This window comes from Rattus rattus, chromosome 13 (genome assembly GCF_011064425.1).
Source record: "Rattus rattus isolate New Zealand chromosome 13, Rrattus_CSIRO_v1, whole genome shotgun sequence".
Classification (NCBI taxonomy): domain Eukaryota; kingdom Metazoa; phylum Chordata; class Mammalia; order Rodentia; family Muridae; genus Rattus; species Rattus rattus.
Genome location: NC_046166.1, coordinates 15,522,716 through 15,534,818, shown reverse-complemented (window position 1 = coordinate 15,534,818; position 12,103 = coordinate 15,522,716). Strand labels below are relative to the sequence as shown.

The following is a 12,103-nucleotide window of genomic DNA, read 5'->3' as shown; positions in this document are numbered from 1 at the left end:
TACCAGAGAGTTTTTGCTTTTATTTGTTAGACAGCAGAAACTGACTGATACAGGCCAAATACTTGACACCTGTTTCTTCTCCAGGAAAATAGAGAGAAAAATGATGCCTGCTATTATGAAAGTTAAGTGAGTGAATACCTATGAAGTCCTTTGGATGCTGGCTGGCACACAACGAGTGCTTAAAACACGGTGTTAACTGTTGTTGATGTAAATGTACAAGTAACCAAGTACACAAAACAGTCAGGATGGCCGAGCACTCAGTCAGGTGTAAAAGTAAGTGTATCAGACTGAAGAGGGAGGTGTTAGTGGCGACTCAGACTCAGCAGAAGTACTCATTGATGCGTCTGCCGCCCCTGACACCCAAGACCTGGGAGTCCAGGCTGGAACGCGCTGAGAGAAGCCTATCTGCTTCACTGAGGCTGCTCCTGGACAGCTCCTCCGAGCCATCTTCACTGTGGCCCAGTCTTTCCAAATTAACATAGGCCCCGGATGCCTCTGCAGAGCCCCCAGCGCGGCACTTGTGGCAGCGTCTTCGGAGAGCCCCGCAGCAAACCAGCAGAGTGGGGGGCAGCGCGATGATGGCCGCCACACTGATGACCACCATGTTGATGAGTCGCTGGGTGCCCTCTGCATCTACCACCTCATCAGTAGAGAAGATGACACACTGTTCCTTCGTAGGCACCAGGCCCCGCCCACAGACACATGCCACGTACTTGGTCTTTGGAGCAAGCCCTTCAATAGTAACACTCGTCTTCCCGGGCTCCACAGTCATCCTTCGCATGTCTCGCTGTCCAAAGACTGCATAAAGGACACTAAAGGCAGTTGTGTTCCCAGCTTGAGGGGCCTTCCACACCAAAGACACGCTGTGGTAAGTATCTCCTACCACCTTGAGAGACCTGACCATCTGTGTCTCCTGGTGTTCTGATGGCTCTCTGGAGAACTCTCCTGGGACGTCCATCTGAAAGTTCTGGAGAGCCAGCTCCTCCTTTATGCTGGGCACTGAGGGCTTGGTAGCCAGGGCTACAGGCTCAGGAACATGAGGAACATGCCTGGCCACTAGCTTGTTGTTGTAAGCAGCAGCTTCTGCCCCTTCCCCTGTCCTTGCCCACAGGGCCCCTGGAATCCCAGTATATTCTGTAGAAGTCTGTGGCTCAGTGACAATCAAGGAGATGAGAGTTTCAGAAGCTCCCAGAAAGTTCTTGGCTTGGCAGATGTAGTCCCCAGAGTCAAAGAGAGACACAACAGGCAGATCCAGCAAAGTCCAACTTGAGCCATCACTGGAGACTTCCTGGTGAACTAGGGAGAGAAAAGGCATAGGGAGGAATGAATGTGTTGTCTTCACAGTCTCTCTTCCGAGGCCAAGGTCGCAGTGTGTGGTCTACACTGTAGTGAATACCCGTCACCCCAAGAAAATTTTGGCACACACTCAAATTTCAAGTCCACCTCACTCAAGAATAAACTGCCTAAGAAAAAAATGCCTTCTCAGTCTGAGGTGTCAAGAGTTTATCCTTCAGGCCCTAGAGAGTTGCAAAGATGTCCCTTCGGGGAAGCAGGCAAGTGCATTGTGGGTAGGTAGGTTCAGGGGTGAGCAGGAGGCAGAGGATAATCTGGAAGAGTCGTACCCACCCCTGTATACCCCAGTAGGCATAGCCAATCAGCACCTTTGCCTTAGTGCATTTACACAGTGGAGCCTTTTGCCCTGCTTTGCAAACTAGTCCAATCCCCCATTCTAGGGTAACAGTTGTCAGTCATGTAGGGGGAGCCAGGAGAAAACTGGGCATGATGGGAAATTTGCCAGTTAAGTACAAGAAATTATTTCTCCTCAACTTATCTTCTGCATGTATACGGCTGCAATTCTTGTCCCTGATCCCACCATAACAGAGACGATCCCTCTCTGCCCACACAGCTCAGCCAGAATAGACATTTCACATACACTCTGAAGCCAGAGCCAGACGGACTGGAGTCCCAGCTTCTTCACATGTAAGTTGTGCAATATGGGGAAAGCATTTACCTCTCAACACTTCTTTTGTCATGAACAAAATGAATCTGGTTGCCTTTTACAATTCTGTTTTATTTTGGCTGAGGGTTGGGGTGGTTCCAAGAGAAAGTCCCACGTAGTTCAGTCTACTAACCCCTAACGTAGCTAAGATTGCCCTTGAACTTCTAATCTTCCTGCCTCCCAAATGCTAGGGTTATAAACCCAACCGTGCCTGCTTTTTAAAGTTCAGTGACATAATGGACATAATTTACTTAACATAAGGTTGACCCCATATGAAGATCATATGTCAATCCCATCATTAATTATTTCTGATGATTCTGGATTACTATTTTGAAAAGAAGAACTTGCCAAAATCTTAAGTAAACTAGTAGTTGTTTTCTCCCTAAAAGTCAACTTTGTATTTCTCCCAACATGGGCTCTGAGTTTCCGATAATGAAGTGGATAATGAGGTATAACTGGATGGATTGAGAGCCATTGTTCTAGTCAATGCCCAGCATATGAGCACATTCGATCCAATTACATTCATACAGGTGAGAGCCCAGACTGGATTATACCAGTCCCTACTAATACTGTCCACTCTCCCCTTGGGAAGCGGACCCAGCTGTATCAGTTCAGCACTCAACACAGAAGTCTTGTTGCGCACACACCTGTGCCATTGAGTGGTCGTCCATTGGCTCTCCTCCAGCTCATCTCAGGTCCTGGGATCCCAGTTGCTCCACAACGTAGCAACACCGTGCTACCCAAAGGAGATATGATGCTGGTCACCCCTGGACGGAGCTCTGGGCTCTGACACTTTCTTAGCTCCAGCTGACTGAAGGCCACTCCAGCCAGGCTGCGTGGGCTGCCACACCTCAGTCTAGCCTCGATGAAGATCAAGTTTGAAGCCCAGCCATCTAGGAGATGAACTAGGTCATAGAGCCGACAGTCACACACCCAGGGGTTGTCCTGAAGCCCTGTGGAAGTGAGAATAAGCAAGAGGTTAACCCTAGATCTTCAAAACCAGCTCCATTTCTCCTCTGGAAAGATGAGGCAGTTTTTCTACTCAGAGTCAGCAGAGCTGACCTCCAATCCCAGCCAGCGTCTTGCCTTGCCAGATAAATGACCTGAGACTTGTTTTTCATTCTCTGTAATGGCATTGGTTTCCTTCACAGTTTCTTTCTTCATTTATTTAACATACTCACAAGATCAAGGACGGGAAGTCACTCAAAGATACTCACTGGCTTGGTGACTAAAGCCATCAGGATGAGTATGAGGACCAATACCCATAAAAGTCAGGCAGGCATGGTGGAAGGCTGTACTCCTAGCTCTATGAAGGCAAAAACAGGAAATTCCTAGGGCAAGATGGCGTTAGACTAGCTGAATCAGTGACCTCTGCTTTCGGTAGAGACCTACCTCAATCATCAAAACGGAGATTATGGAAGACAACTGACATCAACTTCGGGTTTCTACACACATGCACACACACACATATGCCCATACACGTGTAAGCATACAAACACACATACCACATACACATCAGTATGCAAAACAACCTTGCTTAGTACGAATGTCTCACACACATTTCAGTGGTGAAGACTGAAAGTTATACCAGCCTTTTTAGAAGCAATCAAATTGATCGTAAAATTTTAGCACATGGACTGTTTTATCTGGCAAACTCAATTCTCACCTCCCATTCTTCAGAGACATTCGCACACATATATTAAGAACCCATGGCTAACAGAGAGCTCAAGAACACTGAAAGAAAAAAAGAATCCAAGAGAATAAACAAAGCTGGCCCTGTAGGGGCTCACAGAGACTGAACCTCCAATCAGGGCCTGTGCGTGGCACTGACCTACACATATGCACATATGTTACAGGCGTGAGCTTGGTGTTCTTGTGGAACTCCTAACAGGGGGAGCAGGGGCTGTCTCTGTCTCTGTTGCTGGTCCTTGGGAGTCCTCCTCCTACTGGGTCAGCTTGTCAAGTCTTAATAGAAAAGGACATGTCTAGTCCTGCTGCAGCCTTAATCTGCCATGGCTGGTTGATATTCATGGGAGGCCTCCCCTTTTGTGAAGAGAAATGGAGGCAGAGTGGATGAGGGGTAAGGAGGGGAGAGGGGGGCAGGGGGATGGACTGAGAGGAGGGGAGGAACTGTAATCAGGATGTGAAAACTTAACTAATTAATTAAAAAAAAATACATGGCCGAGAATAGTTTTTGTGGCACCAAAGGTGTTACTGAGTCAGTGGAAACAATTTAAAGGCCTTGGGGTGGGTGGCTGCTGTACTGTGAAATATTTAATTCATGGACTTGTTGCATTTGCAGTTACTTAAAAAGATCTCTGAGACATGTTGTCTGGATGAGAAGGTTAGTGCCAATTAATACATACAATATGCTTTCAAAAATGTATCGCCCAGGGCTGGAGATGGCTCTCTGGTTAAGAGCACTTGCTGCTCTCCCGGAGAATCTGGGACCCACATGGAGGCCCACAGCTGCCTATAACTTCAGGTACAGGGGACACAACGCCCTCTTCTGGCTTGTGAGGGCACCAGACACATATGGTATGGCACAAACACATAAAATGCCTTAATGTCACACAGCTTTCCTGTGTGTGTGTGCATATGTTTGTATGCACATGTAAATCCGTTATAAAAGATAAGGAACTTGCAAACAAATGTGATAATCAGTAGCTGCCCTTGAGAGAAGGAGAAGAGATAGGGGTAGGAAAAAGGACAAAGGAATCTTTAGCCTCTTTGTTTTGTTTCTAATGGCTTTTCCAGCTACACTGTGTCTGTCAGCCCCAGGAACAAGCAGGTGCCCTGGGCAGCAAAGGCTTGCCTTGTTTTTTGGTAAATTTTTGGGTGTTTATAGAGCAAGGAGGGATAGAAGAGGAAAGGAGTCTGGCTGATATATTTTACTGACTCATTCCATCCTGCCCTGGGAAACCGAGTTTAACAGGGCCACACACTGGTTATGTGACTGGGGACCTCCTGAGTCTCAGTTTTCTTATTTCTAATTCTGGAATAGGAATTGGCTCGGTTTTTCTTGAGCTATTAAACCTCTGATTAATGCCAGCATGATTCCATCCTCCCTCAAGTAGGGAAGGTGAGCATGATGTCATTCAGACTCAAAGAGCTTGGATAGTTGCCCAAGACCCCAGGATGCACCTGAATGGCTCCGGGTGAAGGATGCTACCTTGATTACCTAAGACTAGCCTGGTATGATGGCTGGAAAGATAGGGTCTGGTCTTCAGGTGAGCCCACGTATCCAGTAGCTCCTCAGGAAGCCTCATCAGCTGGTTATTGGAGAGGTCCAGGAAAGTAAGGTTTTCCAGGAAGTGTGCAGCCTCGGGTGGCAAGGTCGAGAGGCGATTGGCCTGCAGGTCCAGCAGTTGCAGCTGTGGAGTGTCCTTGAGTGCAGCCCAGGGGAAAGTGACCAGGCGGTTCCCAGGCAGCCGCAGCTCTCGTAGACGTCGCAGACCCCTGAGCATGAGGGTACTAAGCTCACTGAGAGCGTTGTAGGGTAGCCACAGCTGCTCCAGGCGGCTGAGAGGCCTGAAGGTCTCTCCCGGCACCCTGCGGATGGCGGTTCGCTCTAGGCGCAGCTTGCAGGTGTCCGGAGGAATCGAAGCTGGGGGCAGAGTCAAGTCAGGGTCGCTGCACACCACTGTCCTGGTCACAGAAATGGAAAATATTTGAGCAAAGACCCCTTCCTTCTGAGTTCCCAGATCTGCCTGTTAACACAGACACCAACTGCGGTGTCTTCATAGATGATACTCACGCAAACGGTTCCAAACTCGGAAGCTTGGAAAGAAAGAGGATGCCAGAGCAAAGTCACAGTGCCTGTCCACTGCTGTCGATAATCTAGCCAAGGAAAAGAGACCCTAATACAGGGTAGGATGCTAGGAAGGAAGAAGGTTTGGATACATGTGAAGGATGGAAACTGATAGGGAAATTGTTTCTAAACCGGGCAGGGGGTGGTCAAAAGAGGATTTAAAGGGTTGTAAGAGGCTAAAAAAAACTGAAGAGAAAGGAGGAAACATCTATTTAGATGCAGCTATTGCTCCTGTCAGCCGCCTCCTAACACACTCACATCTGCAACTGTAATTCCCGGAGGAGTACATACTATGTTTAGGATTTGAGTGTGAACTAGAAAGGGTGTTAGGATAGCACTCTGCAAGGTTAAAGCTGAGGAAGGCAGCCTACATACAAAAGGAGCCTTGATCTCAGTGTATAGCCAATGCCTGTGGCAGATAGAGACCTTGGGCTTGCCCACAGCCTCTTGTGGCCTCACTGCCCTCGAAGGAAGGATACTCTATGCAGATGATCGATTTTGCTGTTTCCCATGCCTGGCAGAATTTCCAGAGTCTAAAAGTTAGATCCATGGATTCTGGCACTGGTTCCATGGCCAGTGGAATGTGACTTCAAGGCATTTGCTCTGTGAGGACAGTGTCACCTTTGTGTCCTGAGTGATAGAAAGCAATCACACCATAATGTCCTTAGTCATCAGCCATTTTCCAGGCTGATTAAGTGCCAGTCTGTCTGACTTAATGGGAAATTTAGTTTCCATATGAGTTAAATCATCAAACATGTCAAAGATGGAATGCTTTCTTTTTTTAGGGGGGGGTTTCTGTTTAATTTTCAGACACCATCATCTCCGATCAACCCAGCACTGCCAGGATCATGTGAAAAGGGTTCCAATAATACCATTTCCATGATCAGAAAACATACACGGCTCTGGAGGATTCACATAAGACAAAGAAGAAAGGATGATGGATCCCAGAAGATTGGAAAGTTGGTAGGAAAAGCCCTGAGTGAGGGACTGAAATGCTTGTGCAAGTTAGAAAATACGTTTCCCACTGACTAAGCCAAAGAAGAAAGCATGCCTTAAAGTTCGCTAGCAGGAGGAAGAAAATGAATTTCATGAGGAAAGCAGTGCCAACCAACCACAGAGGCTTTGGCTTCAAAGGTCTGTGAGGAGGAGGAGACAGCAAGGGGGAAAATCAAGGACTGGGCTGATGATGAAGGGAGCTTGAAGTGGGGAAGGTCCATGAACTATGGGGGCAGGTATCCCACCATGAGTTAGGAGGCAAACATCACATGAATGGGACTGTGTGTCTTGTGGAGATCAGGCCTGAGCATGGGAGATGCCTGAGACAGAAGGAGCTTCGAGATACAAAGATAAAATAAAAATGGAAGAAAGCAAATGAAGAGGAAGAAACTTCTGGACCTTAAGGAGGGCCTCTCTCTACCATGAACACGGAGGAAGTCTCAGGAAGAAGATCCGGAACCCGGCTGGTACATGTCCCAGGCCCTCCTGGGCAGAGTAAACTCCCCATGGACTGAGCATGACCCAGAACAGAACACGTTCTCTCCATCTCAGATTTCAAGGGTCCCAAATCCAGCATGTCAGGTGGGAGCCCGAGACGTGGAAGTGGACAGTTGCTGGACATCTGACCACTCCCAACACTGCCTAGCCGATGTACCTAAGAAGGCTTGGCGACCCACCCCCCGCATCTGTTGGTGTCATACCTGGCCTTGCTGCCGTCACTCAGGATGTGCAGGCTGCAGCTGCATTGAGAAGGACAGAAGCTCCAGGCCTGGTGAGGTCCCCCAAGTGCAAGGAGCCAGAGCATGCCCAGGGCCACCCACATGACTTCTGGCTCCTCTTGGGCCCAGGCAGGGACCTGTCCCAGGAGTGCTCTGCCCTGCTTGTCCAGTAAGTCCAAAGGCTACCCACTTACTCATCAGTCTGCAACCCCCACTCAAGGCCAGGGGATAAACACAGGCCGGGGATTAGGGGGGGAGCCCCAGCCCCAGCACTCAGCAGCTTACTGCTGGTGAATCACCCAGTCTTGAGGGGAGGGAGAGAATCCCTCTATAGCAACAATCCCAGGCCAGAAGAAGCCGGGGCACAGCAAGATAAGGCAGATGGGCAGCTACCCAGAGGCAAGAGACTTGTGACTGACTGGCTAACTGAACCGTCTGCTTGCAAAGAACCCCACTTTGACCAGGCCAGGGGTAATAAATCTGTGTGTTTGGGGTGCTAGGTTCAGGAGAAAAATGGATACAGAATGCTGGCCTCTAAACAAGGGCCTCTAAAAATTGTCCACTATGATAGTCTGTAAAAGAGAAGAGTGACATGAAGCAAGTCCTTCTGAAGCTGGTGGAGGAGGCTTAGAAAGAGTCCATGCTTCAGGGCCCGACACCTGCATTCAGATCTCAGCTCATCAGTCACAAAAGGAAGTAAAGCTTCTCCACCTGGAGTACTGGTGGAAATTAGCCCAGGCTTGCCCATCCTTGACTGTCTTGGGAGACAGAACCTTTCTGAAAACTGTCAATTTCTAGTACTTACAGGCACTTGTTCACAGAGGAACTGGGAAGATTCTGACCTTGCAGGTGGACATGAGAGGTGCCTACATATGCTCATGAACATGGGCAAACGTCTGCCTTCCTTCAGTGCCCCATGGGAGCCTAATCACAGAACCCCAGGATGTCAGTGGAATTACCACTTCTGAGGCATTGCCGCCCATGCTGAAAACCAAGGGAATCACTTCAAGAGAAAAGAGGTCTCCCCTCCTCAAGCATAATACACCAGGGAAGGTCCTAGTGCTGGATCTTACAGAGGTTTTGGAGATTTTGTTTTATCTTCAAAATTCTTCTCAAGATGCCAGGCAGGACTGAATACTAGACTTGCTCAAGTCACCTACTTGCTGGCTTCATCTTCTGTCTCAGAATACTTGGTCCTCTGAATTCCGATAGACTCCACATTCTGGCATGCTCAGAAGGCTGGTCTAGACTCTTCAGGTTTAGTCAAGGAAGATGCCTGGGGACCGTGCTGGATAGTTTTATGTCAAGTGAACATGTATTGACGTCATCTGAGAGGAGGAAACCCCAACTGAGAAAATACCTCTATGAAATTGGACTGTACAGAAGCCTGTACGGTGTTAAAATTAGTGATTGATGTGGAAGCGTCTAGTCCATTGTGGGAGGTGCCATCTCTGGCCTGGCAGTTCTGGAATCTATAAGAAAGCAGACTGAGAAAGCTATGTGGGGCAAGCCAGTGAGCAGCACCCTTCCATGGCCTCTGTATCAGCTCCTGCCTCCAGGTTCCTACTCTGTTTGTGTTTATGTCCTGACTTCCTACGATGATGGATAGTAGTATTGAAGTATAAACCAAATTAACCCTTTCCTCCACAAGTTGCTTTGGTCGTGGTGTTTTGTTGCAGTCTTAGTAACACTCAGACATGAACTCAGGGCATACACATACAGTGCCTAGGTCGATACCAAGTCTGTTGGACAAGATCAGCTTCTGAAAGATGATGCTTCTCGTATCTTCTCTTCACAGCCAGCCAATAGCATTTTCTCAGTGCTAGGTAAGTACCTGTTACCTTCCTCTCTAAATCGGGGTGTCTGCTGCTGCACCCAGTCTGCCTTTTTCTCTGTTTGGAACACCTCTACTCTGACCTTATCTAGCTGACCTTATATGTTATTCCTAACCTTGTTCCTTCTCTTCTTTCCTGATGTCTTTATGGTCTTATGGGAATGGGAAAGAGAGCTGCAGGTGTTAACTAACAGGTTAGAAATTGGAAAAGAGTAGGTAAAGTCCTGGAGGATATAACTGGAACTTTGGACCCTAGGAATCATTAAGTTCAGATTTAAGTAGGAATTGAAAGGAGGGAAGGTTTGGGATCTGGACATTGTCAGAATAGAAGGAATTGCTCATCTAGAGGGAAGGAGAGGATGTGTGGGTGGTGGTTTGAATATCCTTGGCCCAGGGAGTGGCACTATTAGGAGGTGTGGCCTTGGAGTAGATGTAGCCTTGTTGTAGTAGGTGTGGCCTTGTTGGAGTAAGTTTGTCACTGTGGGGGTGACCTTTGAGACTCTTCCTAGTGGGAGATAGTTTTCTGTCTGCCTTCAGAACCAGATAGAGAACTCTCAACTCCTCCAGTGCCATGCCTGCCTGGTCTCTTCCATGCTCCCACCTTAACGATATTAAATGGAACCTCTGAACCTGTAAGCCAGCCCCAAGTCAATGTTGATTTTTGTAAGAGATGCCTTGGTCATGGTGTCTCTTCACAGCAATGGAAACCTTAACTAAGGCAGAAGTTGGTACCAAGGTATTGCTGTGATAGGCCTCACCATGCTTTTGTTTGGAGAAATGTGGATTTGGGAACTTTGGATTTGGAAGGCCATGGAATGCTTTAAGTGAGGTTTCATGGGACATCCTATTAGGAATATAGAAGACATTGGTGCTAAGGGTTATTTGAACTGGGGGGCCTGGATCAACAGGTTTTGGAGGAGAAGAATGTTAGTAATGTATCCTAGACACTGTTTTTGTGGTAATTTGGAAGAACATGGCTGCTTTTTGCCCTTGTCTGAAGAGTCTGCCTGAGGCTAAGGTGAAGAGACTCAGATTAATTGCATTGACAAAGGAAGTCTCAGAAAAGCCCTGCATAGACTTTCTCCTCTGTTGCTTGCCCATGAAAAGCATTTTAATCAAGTGTAGCAAGCTTAAGAAGAAAAACTATAAAATGTATGGTTCAAGTAATAAGGGGGCACCAGGAAGTGAAATGGAGCTGAATTCTGTGTTCAATGAGATAAACAGAATAAGGGAATAGTGATCTCAGGGCAAGATACCATCCAGCTAAACTTATTGTTTGTGTTTGCAGTTGAACAAGAAGTAATTTGTACTTTTAATCTGGAAAGCACACTTGTGATCCAGATCCTGAGGCTGAAAGACACAGGTTTTTGATCTGGATCTTGAAGAATAGTAGTAATGAAGAGCTTAGGTCCAGGCATAGTGGTATGTACCTTTAATGGTAGAACTCAGAGGCATGCAGCTCTCTGAGTTCAAGGTCAGTCTACAGAGAAAATTCCAGGACAGCCAAGCTTAAGCAGTGAAACAATTGGAAAACAGAAAGCTAGTGAAGATGTAATATCCCCAGCAAGAAGAGTAACTGAGCAACTTTGGCCATGTAGCACTGGCTTTAAGGTCAAGAGTAAAAAGGGTTACTGGGACAATCGATGCTGGTTAGATGGAGCTAAGAAATTATTGGTGATTAAGAAGAGACCAGCATCACTGAAGTGAAATCTTCTGGGAAGTGTTTTCTGAGAGCACAAAGAAGCTGTGTTCCAGAGATAACCAAGTTGGACCTTGTGCTGCCTCTGGACTTGGTAACGTGTAAGAGTGACCCAGGTGATACTGATTTTGAAAGCATGAAGGGGTCATGGAGAGCAGCTGAGGTTTGGAATTGTGAGCAGCCAAGAAAGGCCATTGGTGAAGGTGCAGCTTGCATTTGATGGCCCAGGACTGAAGGGTTCATGAAAAGGAGTTGAGGCTTGGCACCCTAAAGAGAGCCTATGAGAAGCTATTGGTGAAGCCATGTTGCAATGAAAACCCCCAGTGTGTTAGAGATGCCAGTACCATGGCATGACCACCAAGAGCAGAGGCACCAATGGAGTAGAGTCAACCAGACCCTGGAATGTTACATAGAGCAGAGCTAGAGAAGTGACCCCAGCTCTTTGGAGGAGCCCAGATCACGTTTGGGTCCTAGACATTGAAATGAGAAGCTATAATGAGGATGTTTTAGTGAAGACCTCAAGATGTTAAAGATGCCAGAGCCATGGGATACCTGACGAGAAAAGCTGCTAAGAGGGAGAGGAACAAGACCAGGAGGAAGAAGTTCGTTACAGTGAACAAAGATGAAAGGAATTGGAGATCTGAGGAGCACTTTGACGTCAGAAATGGAGATGCAGAGTGGAATTTGCCTAGCTGGGTTGGTTTTTGTTTGTTTGTTTGTTTTTTGTTTTTTGTTTGTTTGTTTTGGTCTTGTTTGTTCCAGTATTTCCTCACAATGAAGTTATAGATTGGTAATGTATATACTCTGATATATGGGGTATGTGATCTGCTTTTTGATTTTGACTTTATAGGGGATTACAATTAAGTGATTGAATGAATCTCAGAAAAGACGTTGACCTTTAGACTTTTCACATCCTTGAGAAGGCCATAGACTGTGGGGAAGTTGTACTAAATGTTTTGCATGAAGCTATGGCCAGGTATAGCCCCATAGACTCATGCGTTTGATCAAGCCTACGGGAGGCCAGGGAGTGGAATGTGGTGGTCTG

At 47.2% G+C, this 12,103-nt stretch overlaps 1 protein-coding gene across 1 annotated transcript; it reads right to left on the bottom strand.

Moving 5' to 3' along the window:
• Lrit1 (leucine rich repeat, Ig-like and transmembrane domains 1) lies at window positions 1–7,686 on the bottom strand. The gene is made up of 4 exons (XM_032919457.1): window positions 7,508–7,686; window positions 5,181–5,647; window positions 2,647–2,952; window positions 1–1,296 (listed from the first exon to the last, which is right to left on the bottom strand). The coding sequence occupies exons 1-4, from the start codon at window positions 7,627–7,629 to the stop codon at window positions 320–322; spliced, it is 1,872 nt and encodes a 623-aa protein (XP_032775348.1). The 5' UTR covers window positions 7,630–7,686; the 3' UTR covers window positions 1–319.
• Between the last annotated feature and the right edge of the window lie 4,417 nt (window positions 7,687–12,103).